This window comes from Crotalus tigris, unplaced genomic scaffold, assembly GCF_016545835.1.
Source record: "Crotalus tigris isolate CLP2741 ecotype Arizona unplaced genomic scaffold, ASM1654583v1 scf7180000024427.8105951120:4207309, whole genome shotgun sequence".
Taxonomy (NCBI): Eukaryota; Metazoa; Chordata; class Lepidosauria; order Squamata; family Viperidae; genus Crotalus; species Crotalus tigris.
This window is the reverse complement of record NW_024100595.1, coordinates 2,819,761-2,836,440: the sequence shown is the minus strand read 5'-3', so window position 1 is coordinate 2,836,440 and position 16,680 is coordinate 2,819,761. Positions and strand designations below refer to the sequence as shown.

Genomic DNA, 16,680 nt, shown 5'->3' with positions numbered 1-16,680 from the left:
CTTCATTAACTCTCAGTGTACTAAGGAGACTTATGTAAAATACCTATTGGATGTGCCCTAAACCTCAATGCAACATCCCCATTTAATTCTAAGGCAGACCTGGGCATTTTCAGGTCATTTACACCCTTTGGCTGTCCCTGTCCGGCCTCCATGAGGTCAATTGGAAATTAGAAAGTAAATATAAATTTGATGCAGCGAATCAAAACCATGTAACTCACCCCTTTTTACAATGAGATAAAATTAATACTGAGCAGAATTAAATTCAGCCGATTGGTTCAGCCCTCCATAACAGTTCTAGTTTCTCATGTGGCCCCTTGGGAAAGTTACCCCTGCTCTAAGTTGTTCAGGGTTGAAAAGACAAACAATGCAAGATTAAAGCTCTTCCATGACTTCAAGCTCAGAAATGGGGCCTCTTATAATGCCTCCTGATTTTGTGATTGTCCCTTTCTTTTGTCCATCAGCTCTCCCAGGTCGTTTGTGTTCCTGGAACAAACACTCCAGGATCCAAAGAATTTGTGACGCAACTAAGCAAACAGCCTGTTTTGGTGAGTATACCTGGTGCTATTGCCAGAAAGTCTCCTTTGAAAAAAAGCAGATGGACTCAGGGGATCTGGATAAATGGTGACCTCACGGTTGGCCCCCGTGGTCACAGGAAATCCGTACACATTCCTACAACCAGACTTGACAATGTTCTTTTGTGTCTTCCAGGATTGCTCTGTAGCCACCTGTAAAACAATCACTTGCAATGTTTCATCATTGGAGCTCCATCAACCTATTGAGTTCAAGATCAAGGGGGACATTGGCTTCAGGTGGCTTTCCCAGGTATGGAGGCATCTTCTGGGGCTTTATTGGGCTAGAAAGCAGGACAGGAAAGTGCCTTTTGTGGTATAATAATAATACACCATCACACCTATAGAAAACCAGCTACATTTTAGGGTATGTTTGCATTAAGGCAGTGTTTCTCAACCTTGACAATTTTAAGGCATGTGGACTTCAACTCCCAGAATTCCACAGCCAGCATTGCTGGCTGTGGAATTCTGGGAGTTGAAGTCCACATGCTTTAAAATTGTCAAGGTTGAGAAACACTGCATTAAGGTCATATGCATTGACTTCACCACCATATGTATTTCCTAATTCTGCACCCAGAATTGACAAGAGCTGCCACAATCTGACCCATGATAGAGAAACACAGGTGTTTCTTGGTTCTCATTCCCACGTTTTCCTTCAGCCTGTTGACTTCATCTTTCCATTGAGATGACCAGTGCTGCCTCTGTGGCTTTTAGGTCTCATCTTCATTTTTCCTTCCTTATGTTGACTAGTTGTGGTGAGGCAACAAAAGACAAAAACAACTGGCCAGTACATGGAAGTGGTAAAGCCTACCATCAAAGAAATGATAGGTGAAGACACCACAATACCTTTTCTTCCTGGGAAGCTGGGAAGTAGGACAAAGCGAGTGGGAAATTGTCTACTTCTCAGCTCCAGAAGAAATCCTGAAAAATTATCTTTCCTGTGGAGGAACTGTTGAGCCAAACGTTCTTCAGCTTAGATCAGTGGTCCCCAACCTTTGCGGCTTGGCGGCCTGCCTGGGGGGAGGAGAGGGAACTGGGCTGTGCAAGTGGTGGGCCAGTGCACCTGTATGTGCAGCTCCATTCATGAAAGAAAGAAGCCTTTGGGACACTGCTTACGCGAGTGTGGCTGTGAGCACCGGTGCTTGTGGCCCGGTTGCCAATAAGCCACAGCCCTGTAGTGGGCCGCGACCCACAGGTTGGGGACCCCTGGGACTTGGATTGTGGAGACCAACAGAAAGGCCAAAACATCATAGGGACATAGGAGCACGATGCTGATTTCAAACCAAAATCCCCTGTATATGGAATAGCTCTGTAATGTATAATGGTGAGAACTGTCCCACAGAATTATTATCACCATCAAGAAATGATAATGTCAAGGTTACAACTAATGAAACACTTCAAAGAACTTCCAGGCATTGTTTATCCTAAAAAGTCTTTTATTCGTGTAACAAAATGTCGGCACGGCATGAAGAGGGATGCTAAGATCTAAATTCTCCTCTCCTGAGCATATATTTTGCCAGCATGTTCCCTCCCTCAATCTGCTGTCATAAATCACATTCTCCTATCAGGTTGAAGGGTAAAGGTTCTCTTCCGTTTACATTACAGCGAGAGATTTCTATCTAATATAATTACCCACATACATTCTTTCTCCTCCCCTCCCAGCATCATCTGAGTTAACTCTAAAAATACCACACAGCTCTGCATATTTTGTCAGAGCAAGAACATCCAGTGTTAGCAGCGTTGACAGATAATTCATAGGATTTTTTTTTCATGTATATTTTGGTAGCTGGATGGGATTTGGCCAGTGAAGATAGGCCAATGGCCACTGGCATGTCTGTGTCTACAAATAACATTTCCATTAACATCAGTTCAGTTAGTCCTCAACTTACAGCAGTTCATTTAGAGATTATTCAAAGTTACAGCAGCACTGAAAAAAGCGAGTTATGACCATTTTTCACACCTATGACCGTTGCAGCATTCCCATGGTCACGTGATCAAAATTCAGACCATTGGCCACTGACTCATATTTATGACAGTTGCCGTGCCCCCGGGTTACGTGATCACCTTTTGCAATGTTCTGAGCAGCAACGTCAATGGGGAAGCCAGATTAACAACCGTGTCCACACTGCTAACATCGGATGTTTTTGCATTGACAACAAAGGGAAATGTAGCCATCTTTTACCTTTTGCTTTTAGAGTTAGATGATGCTGGGAGGGGGTGTGTGAACGAGAGTTCAGCTAGACATAACAACACTAGACCTAGTGTGAGAAACAAGGTTATTGTAACCAGAGCTGATAAGGAATTGGCGGGCTGGAGAACTGGAGAGGAGACCTGTGCTTCAAGCTAATTGGGGAATGTGATTTATGACTGTTAATTGGAGGAGGGAATTGTGCTTTGATACTATGTGCTCAGGGGAGGGGAATTCAGTTTTTGGCTTTAATTATGCACGTCCGATGTTATGCTACTCAAAATAAAGATTCTTTATGGTAAACAATGCCTTGAAGTTCTTTTGAAGAGTTTCATCTGTTGGAACCATGACAAACTATTTTGCTGACTTAACAACTGCAGGGATTCACTTAATAACTGAAAGGTCATAAAACGGGGCAAAACATACTTAACAAGTGTCTTGCTTAGCAACAGAAATTTTGGGCTCAGTTGAGGTCATACGTCAAGGTCTACCAGTAATTCTTGCCCTTCCCTCTCTGGGACAGCCTTTCAAGCAACCAGCTTCCCCACCTCTGAGGCTGTTTATGTCTTCTTTCAGACCCAGCAGAAGAAGGTGACTCTAGTGAGCTCTGCCCAAGTTTCCTATGATGAGAGCAAATACAAGCAGAAAGAGGGATTCGTGCAGGACCAGGTAATGACTCCTCTCCTCCAAGGTATCACTAAATTGTCAAGAGTGAAAGTTTGGCAGCTACATGCCTCTCTTTTGTCTTCTTGCCATTAGAGCAGTGGTTCTCAACCTGTGGGTCGGGACCCCATTTGGGGTCGAACGACCATTTCACAGGGGTTGCCAAACAACGCAGTCCACCATTTTTTCCCCTTTTCCTTAGCTGTGCTACTCCCTTTTATTCTATTGGCTAGACTCTTGAATAGAGTCTAATTCTATTGGCTTTCAAAAGTCAATAGGAATTGTCCAGGCTGTCTCTGCCCTGCTGAGCCCGCCAAAAGTCCCATTCTGCAAACGGTGCTGCGCCAGTTGAGTAGTCCTCGACTTACGACCGGTTGAGTAGTCCTCGACTTACAACCGATTGGGGGTTGCGGCATTAAAAAGGTTGAGAACCACTGCATTAGAGTAAGGTGGGGAGGTGTTGCTTTCAAATGGGTTAGTTAGAAAAACGAAATCTCTCCAGCTCTACAGAGGTTTGCTGAGAGCCAGCTGTCTGGAAACCTTTCAAGGGCATTCTAGCAGGTGTGAAGAAGATAACAGACGGTTCCCGTAACAAAAAGAACTTGTTTACATGAACTACTGGGACATCTGGGGGGTGGGTGACTAGGAAAGTCATTGTTTTATGCTATGGTATGATGCCTTGGGATTTTAGAGTTAGTTTTACTTCGCCTGTACCAGACCATTTTATTCAATAAACAGTAAGGTTTTCAGAAATGAAAATAATCCTGGACTATTATTTTGATAATGGAGCAGGAGGTTGACATAAAGATTGTAATGAGAACTTCTGGCTCCACTGGATAAGTATTGTATGGAGAGAGGAAGCTCTGATCAAAAGATTCTGGCTTCTCTTGTATGATCCAGTCCTTCCCCTCCTCTAGGTGAAGACCACAGTGGAGTTCTTGGAGGCCTACAACCCTTTGCCCATCATTATTGGCAGCGCTGTGGGTGGTCTTCTACTCCTTGTTCTGATCGTTGCAGCTCTGTATAAGGTAAGCCTCGAAAGAGAAAATGGCTTGCAGTGAACATTTTAGTACTCAGCTTCCATCCTAGTTATGTATCAGCCTTCCCAGGTAGACGAGACGGGAAATGTGACCAGATGAAATGATTCTATTTTATTGTAAGGCTACATTAGCAGAATCTTGCCAGTATGGGCACAAATCTCCCACTGTTTTTTTTTTTTTATAGCCTGAGAAGTTAGGGACACATATTTCTTCCTTTACCCATTATACCAGGGGTCCTCAACCTGTGGGTCGTGGCTCACTACCGGGCCATGGCCTATTGGCCACCGGACCGCATGAATGGCTGGCCAGTGCACACACGTGTGTGTGTGCACGCCTCACACTCACACTAGTGCAGTGGTTCTCAACCTGTGGGTCGGGACCCCATTTGGGGTCGAACGACCATTTCATGGGGGTTGCCAAACAACGCAGCCCGCCATTTTTCCCCCCCTTTTCCTTAGCTGTGCTACTTCCTTTTATTCTATTGGCTTTTGAAAGCCAATAGAATAGACTCTCTTGAATAGAGTCTAATTCTATTGGCTTTCAAAAGCCAATAGGAATTGTCCAGGCTGTCTCTACCCTGCTGAGCCCACCAAAAGTCCCATTCTGCAAACGGTGCTGCACCAGTTGAGTAGTCCTCGACTTACGACCGGTTGAGTAGTCCTCGACTTACGACCGGTTGGGGGGTCGCGGCATTAAAAAGGTTGAGAACCACTGCGCTAGTGCCACCACAAGCAAGCGTTGGGCAGATGCTAGTGCCACCCTGGGCCTGCCCTTCCCTTTCCCTCCAGGCCACCAACCTAGAAAGGTTGGGGACTTCTGCATTATACAACTGCTGGTTATATCCTCTCTTATCTGACTGTTCCATAGGCAGCATCTCAGCTTTTCTCCCCCTTCGTACCTTTATATTATGGGACAACATATCATGTTATCGCTTTTCCCAAACAAAAGTGCTTCTGCTAAAACCAAGGGGCAGAGGTGTCTGAAACAGAGGAGAAAAATCTACTAATTAAGTGAAGGATGTCCATTGTCCATCCTTCAGCCTTACAATAAACCAATTGTCTATAGATATTCTCAATCACTTAAGTCCTAGTTGACCTAAAGATGCTTTTCCAAAAGGCAACTGGAATCCCTTGGGTTTTTTTCCTTTGAAAAAGTTTCACTTCTCATCCAAGAAGCTTCTTTAGTTCTGATTGAATGGTGCAGAATGGAAGGGTTTATATAAAAGAAATAAATCCTTTCAGTCAGAACTGAAGAAACTTCTTGGATGATGAGAAGTGAAATGTTTTCAAGGCAAAAAAACCAGGGGAGTCCAGTTGCCTTTTGGAAAAGCATCTTTGAGCATAAACCAATTGGCTTGTGGATCCCTCGCGTGCCATAGGTTCGCCACCACTGCTCTAGATCATGTACCTTTTCAGATTGGGCATCTATCTAATGTGTAGCCATCATTACTCAATGCTCAACTGAATGTTCTTTCTTTTTCCTTCCAGCTTGGATTCTTCAAAAGGCAGTACAAACAGATGCTAGATGAGACAGACGCAGGAAACAATGAGGGGGACGGAAGTCCACCAGAGACCAGCCCACCTGCTGAGGCTACCAAAGGATAAATGTCTATGGAGATTCTCAGTCATCCAAGTCACGGTTGCCCCAAAGGTGCTTTTTCAAAAGGCAGCTGGACTTTCTTTGGTTTTTTTGCCGTTTTGCTTCTCATTCGAGAAGCTTCCTGAATGAATCAGAAATCACGAAGAAGCTTCTTGGATGAGAAGCAAAACATCTTCAAGGAAAAACAAAGGAAGTCCAGTTGTCTTTTGAAAAAGTGTCTTTGGAAGTACCAAAGGATAACTAATTCTCCTGTCTGTCCCTATTCAAGTAGCCCTGGACTTACAACGGTACCTTTAATGTTTGAAGTTACAACGGCATTGAAAAAACTGACTTAAGACCATTTATCACACTTAATGACCGTTGCAGCATTCCCCCATAGTCACGTGATCAAAATTCAGGCGCTTGGCAACCGACTCATATTTATGACGATTGCAGTGCCCCGGGGTCACGTGATCGTTTTTTCCCGACAAGCAAAGTCCATGGGGAAGGCAGATTGACTTAACAACTGTGTTATTAACAACTGCAGAATTCATTTAACGACTGTGGTCAGAAAGGGTCGTAAAATGGAGAAAAATTCTCTTAACAACTATCTCGCTTAGCAACAGAAATTTGGGGCTCAGTTGTGGTCATAAGTCAAGGATCCCAGTACAAGAGTGAGTATGTCAATGAAAATTCTCAGTAATTCCAGGTCGTTTGGAAGTTGAGCAAGGGCAGTTGGATTGGTTGTCTTGCTGGTTCAAAATGTTTGCTGTTGTTCTTCAATCTAAGCAAGTTGGTTATATGTTCTAAGTCAGGGGTAGGCAACCTTGGCTCTTTTATGACTTGTGGACTTCAATTCCCAGAATTCCTGAGCCAGCCATGCTGTTCTAAGTTAAAGGATTGAGGAGCTACTTCCCAACAACTCTCTGTCTACTGACCCAAGGAGCCTATCCAGATTAAACAATGAAACCTCTCTGGAGGACATCTACAGGGTCCACCTAACCAACTTGCTCAGACCGAAGAAGCTACTTGGATGAGCAGTGAAACGTTTCAAACCAGCCAGAAAAGAAACCCAGTTGCCAGGACTCAACTTCCAGTACGTAAAAAGAGGTTTAATGGAAGGATGAAGCACGCTAGTAAACACACCTATTTTGATATTTAACTTGTACGGTCCTTTAAGAAACATCAGCCAGCGGCAAGTTCTCAGTGGATGGAGAACCCACGAACATATGAATGAAATACTGTATTACAGGTCACATTTGTTTGTAAGCACGTGTTTTGTGGGAAAATATGCATATTGTCGCTCAACAGTTGGATGGGCGGTATATAAATTTCATAAAGAAATAAACAAACAAACAAACAAACAATTGTGGATTAGGTTCTGATCCCTTGATTCTTGGTGAGGAGCAAAATCAAACTTTACGTTAAAGGAAGGAGGAACTGCATGAGTTCATAAGGCATGTGTGACACCACTGCTTTTTTCAGTCTGGGACAGGACAACGTGTAAAACTTCACCTTGCATCTCTCCCGTTAGTCATCTGAAGGACAGGAGATGGACACCTTATCTTCTCTGCCTTTGTGATCAAAAGAAATAAATAAAAATGGACTTTGCAGTGGTTTGCAAAGAATCGGCACATAGAAACAGAATGGAAATGGAAGTGGCCCAAAGCCCTAGTATTTTCAATAGCAATCAAGTTTCTGTTTGAAAGGGATCTTGCAGCTTCTTCAGCAGAATCTGGATAAGTGCCCTTTTGTACTCAGAATCTGGCCGTTTGGTAGCACTTTCCCTAATAACATAATAACAGGAATGCGCTATGCTCATTGAAATGCATTTTATTGACTCCATAGATAGACATCTGTCTCAAAGATGCATTAAACACGCATAACTCTTTGTCCTTGCCAGGAGAGGAAGCTGGTTAGAAGAAGAAGAAAATGTGTTAAGGGGGTCTCAGTGGTGGCTGTCCACATCTTCATAGCCGGTGGGTAGTGCGTTGGTGTGGGGATTGTGAAAGAAACTATGATTTCCATCGCCCCATGGATAAGCCTAAAATAAATAAGAGAAAAAGTAAGGCGACCAACTTTTTTACAATGAAAAGGAGGACACAAATAAATTGAAGAAAAAAGTATCATAAATAAAAGAAACATTTTATTCATTGCAACAATAATACAGACAACTTGCACATGCAAAGTTTGCCAGCCGGGTGTTTTGGCGCGCTCAGTAGCAATTCCTATTGGCTTTCGAAAGCTAATAGTGGGAGTAGCACAGCAAAAGTTGAAAAAAAAAACATCAAAAAAAGGTGCCGGAATGCCGTTCTGAGTGTTCTATGAGGGGGAAAAAAAGCCCTGCAGATTAGTCTTCAAATATCGAAAAGGAGGACACGAAGGAGGACACTTTTCGAGGGAGGACAGAACTTACAAAAGAAGGACTGTCCTCCCTAAAGGAGGACGGTTGGTCACCTTAGAAAAAGGGAATGCAGAAAGAAGCTCTCTGGGGTGACACATCAGGATGGCTACGATGGGGAGGTCAGGAAAGTTAAGATAATAGCGATGATGACATGATGGGAGTCCCACCTCTTTTAATGTATGCCGTGCATGTGATATTCTAGAATATTCTAGAAGGGGTGGGGCTTCAATGGCAGGCCATGGCCACCATCTTGACTTTTTTTTAAAAAAAATAATCCTTCATGAACATTGTACCACAAATCCACCAACTTGTACTTGCCTCTGGATGTTAGTAGGTAGTTATTTCCTCTTATCAACAATTGCTTAAATATCAGAACCTTAACCGAAAACCCATCATAACGTAGCCAGCAATTAAGTACAGGTAGTCCTCGAATTATAGCCATTCATTTAGTGCCCATTCAAAGTTACATAGCACTGAAAAAAGTGACTTATGATCAGCTTTCACACTTACGACCGTTGCAGCATCCCCACGGTCACGAGATCAAAATTCAGGCGCTTGGCAACTGGCATGTACTTATGACTGTTCTACTGTCCTGGGGTCATGTGACCACCATTTCCCATCTTCCCAGTCAGCTTCCAACAAGCAAAATCAGTGGGGGAAACCAGATTCGCTTAAGGACCGCATGATTCGTTTAAGAACTGCAGTGATTCGCTTAACAACTGTGGCAAAAAAAATTATTGTAAAACGGGGCAAAACTCACTTAGCAACTGCTTTGTTTAGCAGTGGAAGTTCTGGGCTTAATTGTGATTGGAAGTCAAGAACTACCTGTATATAAAAATTCAGCTCACCCAGAAAAATAAAAGAGTATTCACTTAATACTATAAAAAATGGGGCCTCTTGTGAGTAGAGCTTCAGAAGAGGAAGCTTTAGATCCAAAAGGTTGTCGCCAACCTAATTTGGGGGGGGGGGGGCTAGATCATTAGGGAAAAGATCTACTCTTGATTATATTATTAGCTTCAGAAGCAAGAAATCCTTCACAAATCCAGATGAAGGGCCTAACTCAGGGGTGGGAAACCTTGGCTATTTTATGACTTGCGGACTTCCAGAATATCAGAATTTTGGCAGCTGAAGTCCACAAGTCATAAAAGAGCCAAGGTTCCTCACCCCTGGCCTAACTGCTCCGATTCCCTCTCCTGCTACATTTTTACCTTTGTCCGAATCCTCAGGTGGGGATATGGGATGAACTCAGGACGTTCATGGGAGTGTTCTCTCTTTCTCAGCTGCACGTTCAGCCAGCAGATGCCCACTGAAGGAAGTGCCACCACAAAGCTCAAAATCTTCCATAACCGAGCTGATATGCAGAAGGGAAAGACGGAATAATCAAGGACGCAAGGCAGAGGATGCTAAGTTGCACCTTAAAAAATAGGACCAGGCAGTGGTGGGATTCAAATATGTGAACAACCGGTTCTCTGTGTGGATGCCGCTTCCGGAAGACCATTCTGGGCCTAGGCAACAAAAAAAATTAACTACCGGAAGTGGTGCGAACTGGCTGAATCCCACCACTGGGACCAGGGCTTTCTCTGGCTAACAGCCTCTTAGTGTAACTTTGAGTCACTAACATTGTTGGTTCTGAGGAAACAGGCAAAAGATATTCTCAAGGTCACTTGTGTTGTCCTTTCTTTGTGGGACAACACATCAAAAGCCAAAATGCTTTCTTAGGAGACAAACGCTAGGCCAAGCAATCGATGTTGCATTCCAGCTAATCTTAAAAACACTTAATGATTAAATAATTAAAATGTATTTCACTGGAAACACTATCATTGACACCTATCAACATAACCATTTTATCTTGCAGGATTACAGCATGTTTGTTAATAGCGATCTTGTTTAATCCTTCTTTTTTTTCTTTTATTTAGTCATTTATTTTCTTCTTTAAATCTTAAAGTAAATTTAAATGAAATCAAAAACAGAGAGCTCTGCTTAAATAAAATGCTGGCAGAAGAGAGAGGAACCAAGTTTGGGAAGCAGAGGACAATCTGTTATGGACATAATGGACAGATTCTACGGGAAAATAAAGAGTTTTTCAGCATCGGTATTAAAAGTGTTTCTCCTTAAATGAAAAGCAGGAATGAAACGGGGATGTGTTCCCCAAGAGGTACACCATTTTTCCATTACTGTTATTAGTTTTTGTACATCAAGGGATAACACAGTACAAGTAACAAACAAAGGAATCTCATTTTGACTGCTGTTGTGGGTAATTCAACCTCCAGCCAAGTATCAAGGAATCTCTGCATATCATCCCCCCCCTCCCCATTCTTATTCCTTGATTCTGCTGTCCCCAGGTATTGCTGGAGTTATTGTCAATTTTGGTAGTAGTAAGAGTAGTAGTCTACTAGTAGCAATTATTGAGTTCACTTACCACTAGATCCTTCTTCGTGGCCAGCTGCTTCTGTAGCAAAATTCCTTGTCTGGGCCACCAGTTGAGTAATTCTCCACCTGGGATTCATTCCTGAAACCCAGGGTGCCAAAGACTTTTGTCTGGCAGAAGGTGTCTTTAATGGAGACCTTGAGTTCTTCCCTGTGGCTGGTCACTGTCTTTGCTGGGTCAAGGCCTTCCTATCCAACTGCCCTTTCACTCACACTTCTCCCTCCTCCTTGGACCTGACGGTTGTGTTCATCTGATCCTCTTTGGCCAATGGAGTTGAGGCAGAAACACGACCCAGCTTGGAGCTTCTATCGCAAGGCTGACACCCAACCCATGACAAAGAGCCAACTTCTCACTTAGATTGGCCTGAGACCCGGGAACTAACAATCCTCTCTTCCCTACAGTGGATTTCAGGATCTATTTATAAACGAAGCAGAAAGCAAATGCAGAATGCCTGATTTCCAAAGAGAGCAACAGGGGAGGTATTATTAGAGTAAGCACCTAAAATATTCTAGTAGACCGTGAGTGACGCTTGCGGCCTGTTGCAAGCGAAGACTGATATGTGCTCATTGGAGTTTCGTAGAGGTAGTCCTCGACTTACAATGGTTCATTCAGGCAACATTCAAAGTTGCACCGGCACCGAATAAAGTGATTTATGACCATTTTTCACAGTTACAACCTTTGCAGCATTGAAAGAAAAGTCTTCATCGTGGTTCAGTCCAAGCTGGGAATAAACATGGCGACTGCTTTAGGAAGAAATTTGCAGTTTATTGAAGAGGAGAGCCAGACAGAAAGATGGCCCTGGCAGAAAACAGAGGGAGCACATGTAGGGAGTGGGTTTTTATAACCCTCTGGAGCCTTTTGTTTGGAGTTGTTCCTGTGGCATGAACTTTGACCTGAGGCTGAGTGTGCCCTTTCGAATCTCTGTGTTAATCCTATTATGTCCTGTCTTAGAGTTTGGGTGGGGTATGTAGATTTTAGGTGTGTTTGTCTTCCTAAGCTTCTAGCTGGGGGCTTCCAACTTTCCTGGATGGTTTACATTTGCATTTCTATAGAGCTGTATTCTGCTTGGGGGAGGGAGACCTGGGGGCTATTAAGAAAAACTGGACATGCTTTTCTGCCTCTTTAAGATCCTTTGAGGAAATATATTTTCCTGCCCTTTTAATATTTCCTTCTCTGGGGGGCTGACTTCCCACAGCATCACCCCCATGAGCATGTGATCAAAATTCAGATGCTTTGCAACTGACTCACATTCATGACAGTGATAGTGTCCCAGGGTCATGTGATTGCCTTTTGTGATCTTCTTGACAAGCCAAGTCAATGGGGAAGCCAGATTCACTTAACAACTGTGTTACTAACTTAACATCTGCAGTGATTCGCTTAACAGCTGTGGCAAGAAAGGTCGCAAAATGGGGCAAGATTCACTTAACAAATGTCTCACTTAGCAATAGAAATTTTGAGCTCAATTGTGGTCACAAGTCGAGAACTACCTGTGTAGGTAGAAAATTGAAAAGCTGTCAATCCAACTGGCTGGGGAGTTCCGGGAGCTGAAGTCAACACATCTTAAAGCTGGCAAAGTTGAGAAACACTGCTCCAGTTGGTTGATTTTGTAGGCAGCATTTGGGTTGATCATTTTGGGTCTGAATGAATGTGCTATGAATGATATAAGAACTCCTGCCATGGGCAGCGGGTTAGACTAGAAGACCTCCAAGGTCCTTTCCCATCCTGTGATTCTATGTTCTGTGAGTCATTTAGGGTAAATAGAGGTGAGACTGTTTTCTTGGTGGCTCAAATCTCCAGAAGAATTAGCACCACCCAGAATTCAAGTAACTGGCTTTCTTCTTCTTTTTTTTTTTTTAAAGAAAAGTTGCTTCTTTTGGCCTTTTCCTATTTTTCTTATTACAAGGAGAATATTCCCTTAATACAGTGTTCCCTCCCCCATAAATAGATATGTGTTTAATGAAATCTTCCATGTGTTACCATTTCAAAAGGTTGTCTGGGCAATTAGGGGGCTGGGGGCTAAAGCATATAAGGAATGGCTGCTGGAATTGGGTGTGTCTAGTTTAATGAAGAGAAGGACGAGGAGGGACATGATAGCAGTGTTCCAATATCTCAGGGGCTGCCCCAAAGAAGAGGGAGTCAAGCTATTCTCCAAAGGCAGGACAAGAAGCAACGGATGGAAACTAATCAAGGAAAGAAGCAACCTAGAACTAAAGGAAACTTCCTGACAGTTAAAACAATTAACCAGTGGAACAACCTGCCTCCAGAAGCGGTGAATGCTCCAACATTGGAAGTTTTTAAGAAGAGACTGGACAGGCATTTGTCTGAAATGGTGTAGGGTTTCCTGCCTGAGCAGGGGTTTGGACTAGATGACCTCCAAGGTCCCTTCCAACATCATCATCATTATTATTATTATTATTATTATTATTGATCATCGCACAGTCAGCCAGATGTTCAGACTGGATTTGGCATTTTGTCTACCTATCGAGTCCTTACCCAGGACCTGGGATAGGCAGATGTGGATGTTTGATGGTATTAAAGGTATCGTCGCAGGATGGAAGCAGTTCCTAATAAGGCCGCCTTTTGCAATTGACTAATAGCGAATTTGTCAATGCCAATGGTGTTCAAGTGGTGCTCCAGTGTTTTGGGATTGCACCTAAGGAGCCTATTACTATTGGTACTACCCTTGCTTGCTTTTGCCACAGTCTTTCTATTTTTATTTGTAGGTCTTTGTATTTTGTTATCTTCTCCAGTTCTTTCTCGTCTATTCTGCTATCTCCAGGCACTGCCACGTCCACTATCCAGACTTTTTTGTCTTTCTTATCGACAATTGTTAAGTCTGGGGTGTTATGTTGCAGGTGCTTGTCTGTTGTTGTTATTATTATTATTATTATTATTATTATTATTATTATTATTATTATTATTATTATTATTATTTTTAGATAGTTGTCTGCCATGTTGCCTCCAGCAGTGCAAGCTGATTGCAAAAAGGTAAAACTCTGGATTGCCTGATCTGTGCAGCTTGCTTACTTAAGAGGCAATTGTTGTATTTTGCTGACCCCTGGGGGAACAATGTGGTTTCACCCCACAACACAAAGCAGAGGTCTCCAAAATTGGCAACTTTAAGATTGTGGACTTCAACTTCCAGAATTCCGGACGCTGAAATTCACAAGTCTTTTTTTTTATTATTATTAGGTTTATCATTTATAACATAAAATGTGAAAACACAAAAAGCAAATAGTAGGGGACAACAGTAGAAAAAGGGAAAACAAAAAAGATGTGAAGAAAGGGAGGGGAAGAAACAAAAGGCATTGCCTTCTGACTCTTCTCCGTTGCAGTAAAATCAGACATTAAAATCAAATTTCAACTTTTTACATTTCTATAGTAGTATGCTCTAGCCCAGTGATGCCGAACCTTTTAGAGACCGAGTGCCCAAAACTGGCCCCGCCCCCACTCCACCCCCTGCCCCCCCACCCCGTCTGCCTGCAGGGCCACTCACCACCTCCAGGGCCCGCCGCAGATCGCCCAGGCAGCCAAGCAGCACCATTGCAGCCATGCCCTCTGCCCATGCCCCGCAGCATCAACTGTGCATGATGGGATGTGAGGGCAGAGTCTTGTCTATGCTGCCTAGCTGCCATGTCCTTGGCTGCACTGCTCCGCGTGGGCCACGCTTGGGGGCAACTCTCTTCCAGGGGGGCTGCTGGTGAGGAGGGGGTCACAGGAAGAGGCAAGTCTGGGGCAACAGCATGTGTGCCCACAAAGAGGGCTCCGAGTGCCGCCTCTGGCACGCGTGCCATAGGTTCGCCACCACTGCTCTCGCCATTTCTGTATTGGCAAATCAGTGTAATCGGTAAAACCCAAAATCATAACATCATTTTTTTCCACCTCAAGCATAAAGTCCAGAAACGGTTTCCAAGTAGAAACAAAAGTACTTATGTTCTTTTATTTTATCAGTACAGTCAATTTGGCCACCTCTGCTGATTCCATTAGCTTTTGCAACCCTTCATCCATGGTGGGAATCGAGGCCTCCTTCCACTTTTGTGCATAGAGCAATCTTGCTGCCATTGCCATATATAAAATCAGAATTCCAATTTTTTCCCCAGTTCTCTTTCCATTAAGCCCAGAAGGAAAGTTTTTGGTTTAAATCTTTATGTTCACTTTAAGAATTTTCACCATTAATATATGAATCCTACTCCAATATTTCTTTGCCGAAATCCACAAGTCTTAAAATTGCCAAGTTTGGAGAGCCCTGGAAAACAACTGTGATGAGAAGTTGTTTCTTAGAGAATCCTAATTCTTTGGCTCTGGTTGATAGGGTGAAACAGAGACTGGGAAAAGAGACAGAGTCCCCATTTCCTCCTTCTTGAAACTTTTTAACTTGCCTGCAGGTAGTTCTCAACTTACAACCATTCAATTAGCGACCATTTGAAATTATGATGGCACTGAAAAAAGTGATTTATAACTGGTCCTTGAACATTATTTATTCAATTTGTATCTCAATTTTATTATTTTTACAAATAACTCATGGCGCTAAGCAAATCTGAAGCACCTTCCTTCTCCTATTTTCCCCACAACAACAGCCCTGTGAGGTGGGTTGGGCAGCGAAAAAGTGAGTGGTCTAAAGTTACACAGCTGGCTTTCATGGCTAAGGCAGGACTTGAACTCACCACCTCCTGCTTTCTAATCTGGTGCCAATTTAAAGCTTTCCGACTTAAAACTATCACAGCATCCCTACGGTCACATGATCAAAATTTAAGTGCTTGGCAACTGGCATGTACTTATGACAGTTGCATAGTTCCGGAGTCATGTGATCATCATTTGCAACCTTTCCAGCCAGCTTCCGACAAGCAAAGTCAGTGTGGAAAGCCAGATTCACTTAATAGCCAGATGATTCACTTAACAACTGTGCAACTGTGCAAAAAGGTTGTAAAATTGGACATGACTCACTTAATAACTGCCTTGCTTAGCTATTTTTATTATGAGAACACACGATTCGGATTAACCTTAATCCCTGTTCTTAATATACTCGTTTCCTGCCTTTTTTCTAATTGCTAGAATCAGAAACAAGAGGATAAAAGAAAGTTGTTGTAAAAGACAATTGGAAATCATTTGTTGATATCTCTTTTTTTATTATTTCTGCACTTTTGGCCTCGTTTTCTCTTTCTTTCCTTATTTCTTTTTCCTAATTATCAGCGTCTATCAGTTTTTTACCTTGTGAGTTTTTTTAAAAAAATCTAAACACAGTTATGTTAAAAAAAAGAAAGCTTAGAAAATAGAATGACAATTGAAAGCAGGAACAAGTTAAGTATGGAAGTCTAAATTAGGAGAAAATTTGATTGGTTAATTAAACTTTCTCTGAGGTAACATGAAAAAAATCCACTGGACTGAATTAGGCAGGTTCATTTGCATATCCTGCTAGCCACAGACCCAAAACCACGCCAATAAACATTTTGAGGGCCTTCACGATGCAGACTCTGTTTCATCCCCATGGAGGCAACCTAGATTTCTCCCTTTTTTTGTACAGTTTTAACAGACAGAATAGGTAGTCCTCGACTTACAACAGTTCATTTAGCGACCATTCAAAGTTACAACAGAACTGAAAACGGACCTTTTTCACATTTATGACCATGGCAGCATCTCCAGGGTCCACATGATCAAAATTCAGATGCTTGGCAACTGACTTGTATTTATGTCGGTTGCAGTGTCCCGGAGTCACGCGATCCCCTTTTGCGACCTTCTGACAAGCAAAGTCAATGGGGGAGCCAGATTCAGTTAAGGACCATGTTACTAACTTAACAACTGCAGTGATTTGT

The 16,680-nt window shown here is 42.8% G+C and overlaps 2 protein-coding genes across 2 annotated transcripts in view; one reads left to right on the top strand and one right to left on the bottom strand.

The window, feature by feature from the left end:
- Positions 1-6,476, top strand: part of LOC120302296 (integrin alpha-M-like) — a 52,168-nt gene extending 45,692 nt beyond the window's left edge. Inside the window, exons 26-30 of the mRNA XM_039330463.1 lie at positions 462-545; positions 709-822; positions 3,334-3,426; positions 4,338-4,448; positions 5,948-6,476. Of these exons, the coding sequence (XP_039186397.1) occupies positions 462-545; positions 709-822; positions 3,334-3,426; positions 4,338-4,448; positions 5,948-6,064 (519 nt within the window). The 3' untranslated portion in view covers positions 6,065-6,476. The remainder of the gene's footprint in view (positions 1-461; positions 546-708; positions 823-3,333; positions 3,427-4,337; positions 4,449-5,947) is intronic.
- Positions 6,477-7,855: 1,379 nt separating this feature from the next.
- LOC120302315 (cytochrome c oxidase subunit 6A, mitochondrial) lies at positions 7,856-11,102 on the bottom strand. Its single transcript, XM_039330491.1, has 3 exons — positions 10,862-11,102; positions 9,651-9,793; positions 7,856-8,082 (listed from the first exon to the last, which is right to left on the bottom strand). The coding sequence occupies exons 1-3, from the start codon at positions 10,947-10,949 to the stop codon at positions 7,987-7,989; spliced, it is 327 nt and encodes a 108-aa protein (XP_039186425.1). The 5' UTR covers positions 10,950-11,102; the 3' UTR covers positions 7,856-7,986.
- Positions 11,103-16,680: the final 5,578 nt, after the last annotated feature.

Bases quoted from the DNA above. Each gene is read 5' to 3' on its own strand.
- LOC120302315 (XM_039330491.1), bottom strand. From the start codon at position 10,949: ATGAATCCCAGGTGGAGAATTACTCAACTGGTGGCCCAGACAAGGAAT. The intron at 9,794-10,861 runs GTAAGTGAACTC...TCTGCATATCAG, and splicing joins CCACGAAGAAGGATCTAGTG to CTCGGTTATGGAAGATTTTG. The intron at 8,083-9,650 runs GTAAAAATGTAG...TATTTATTTTAG, and splicing joins ACCTGAGGATTCGGACAAAG to GCTTATCCATGGGGCGATGG.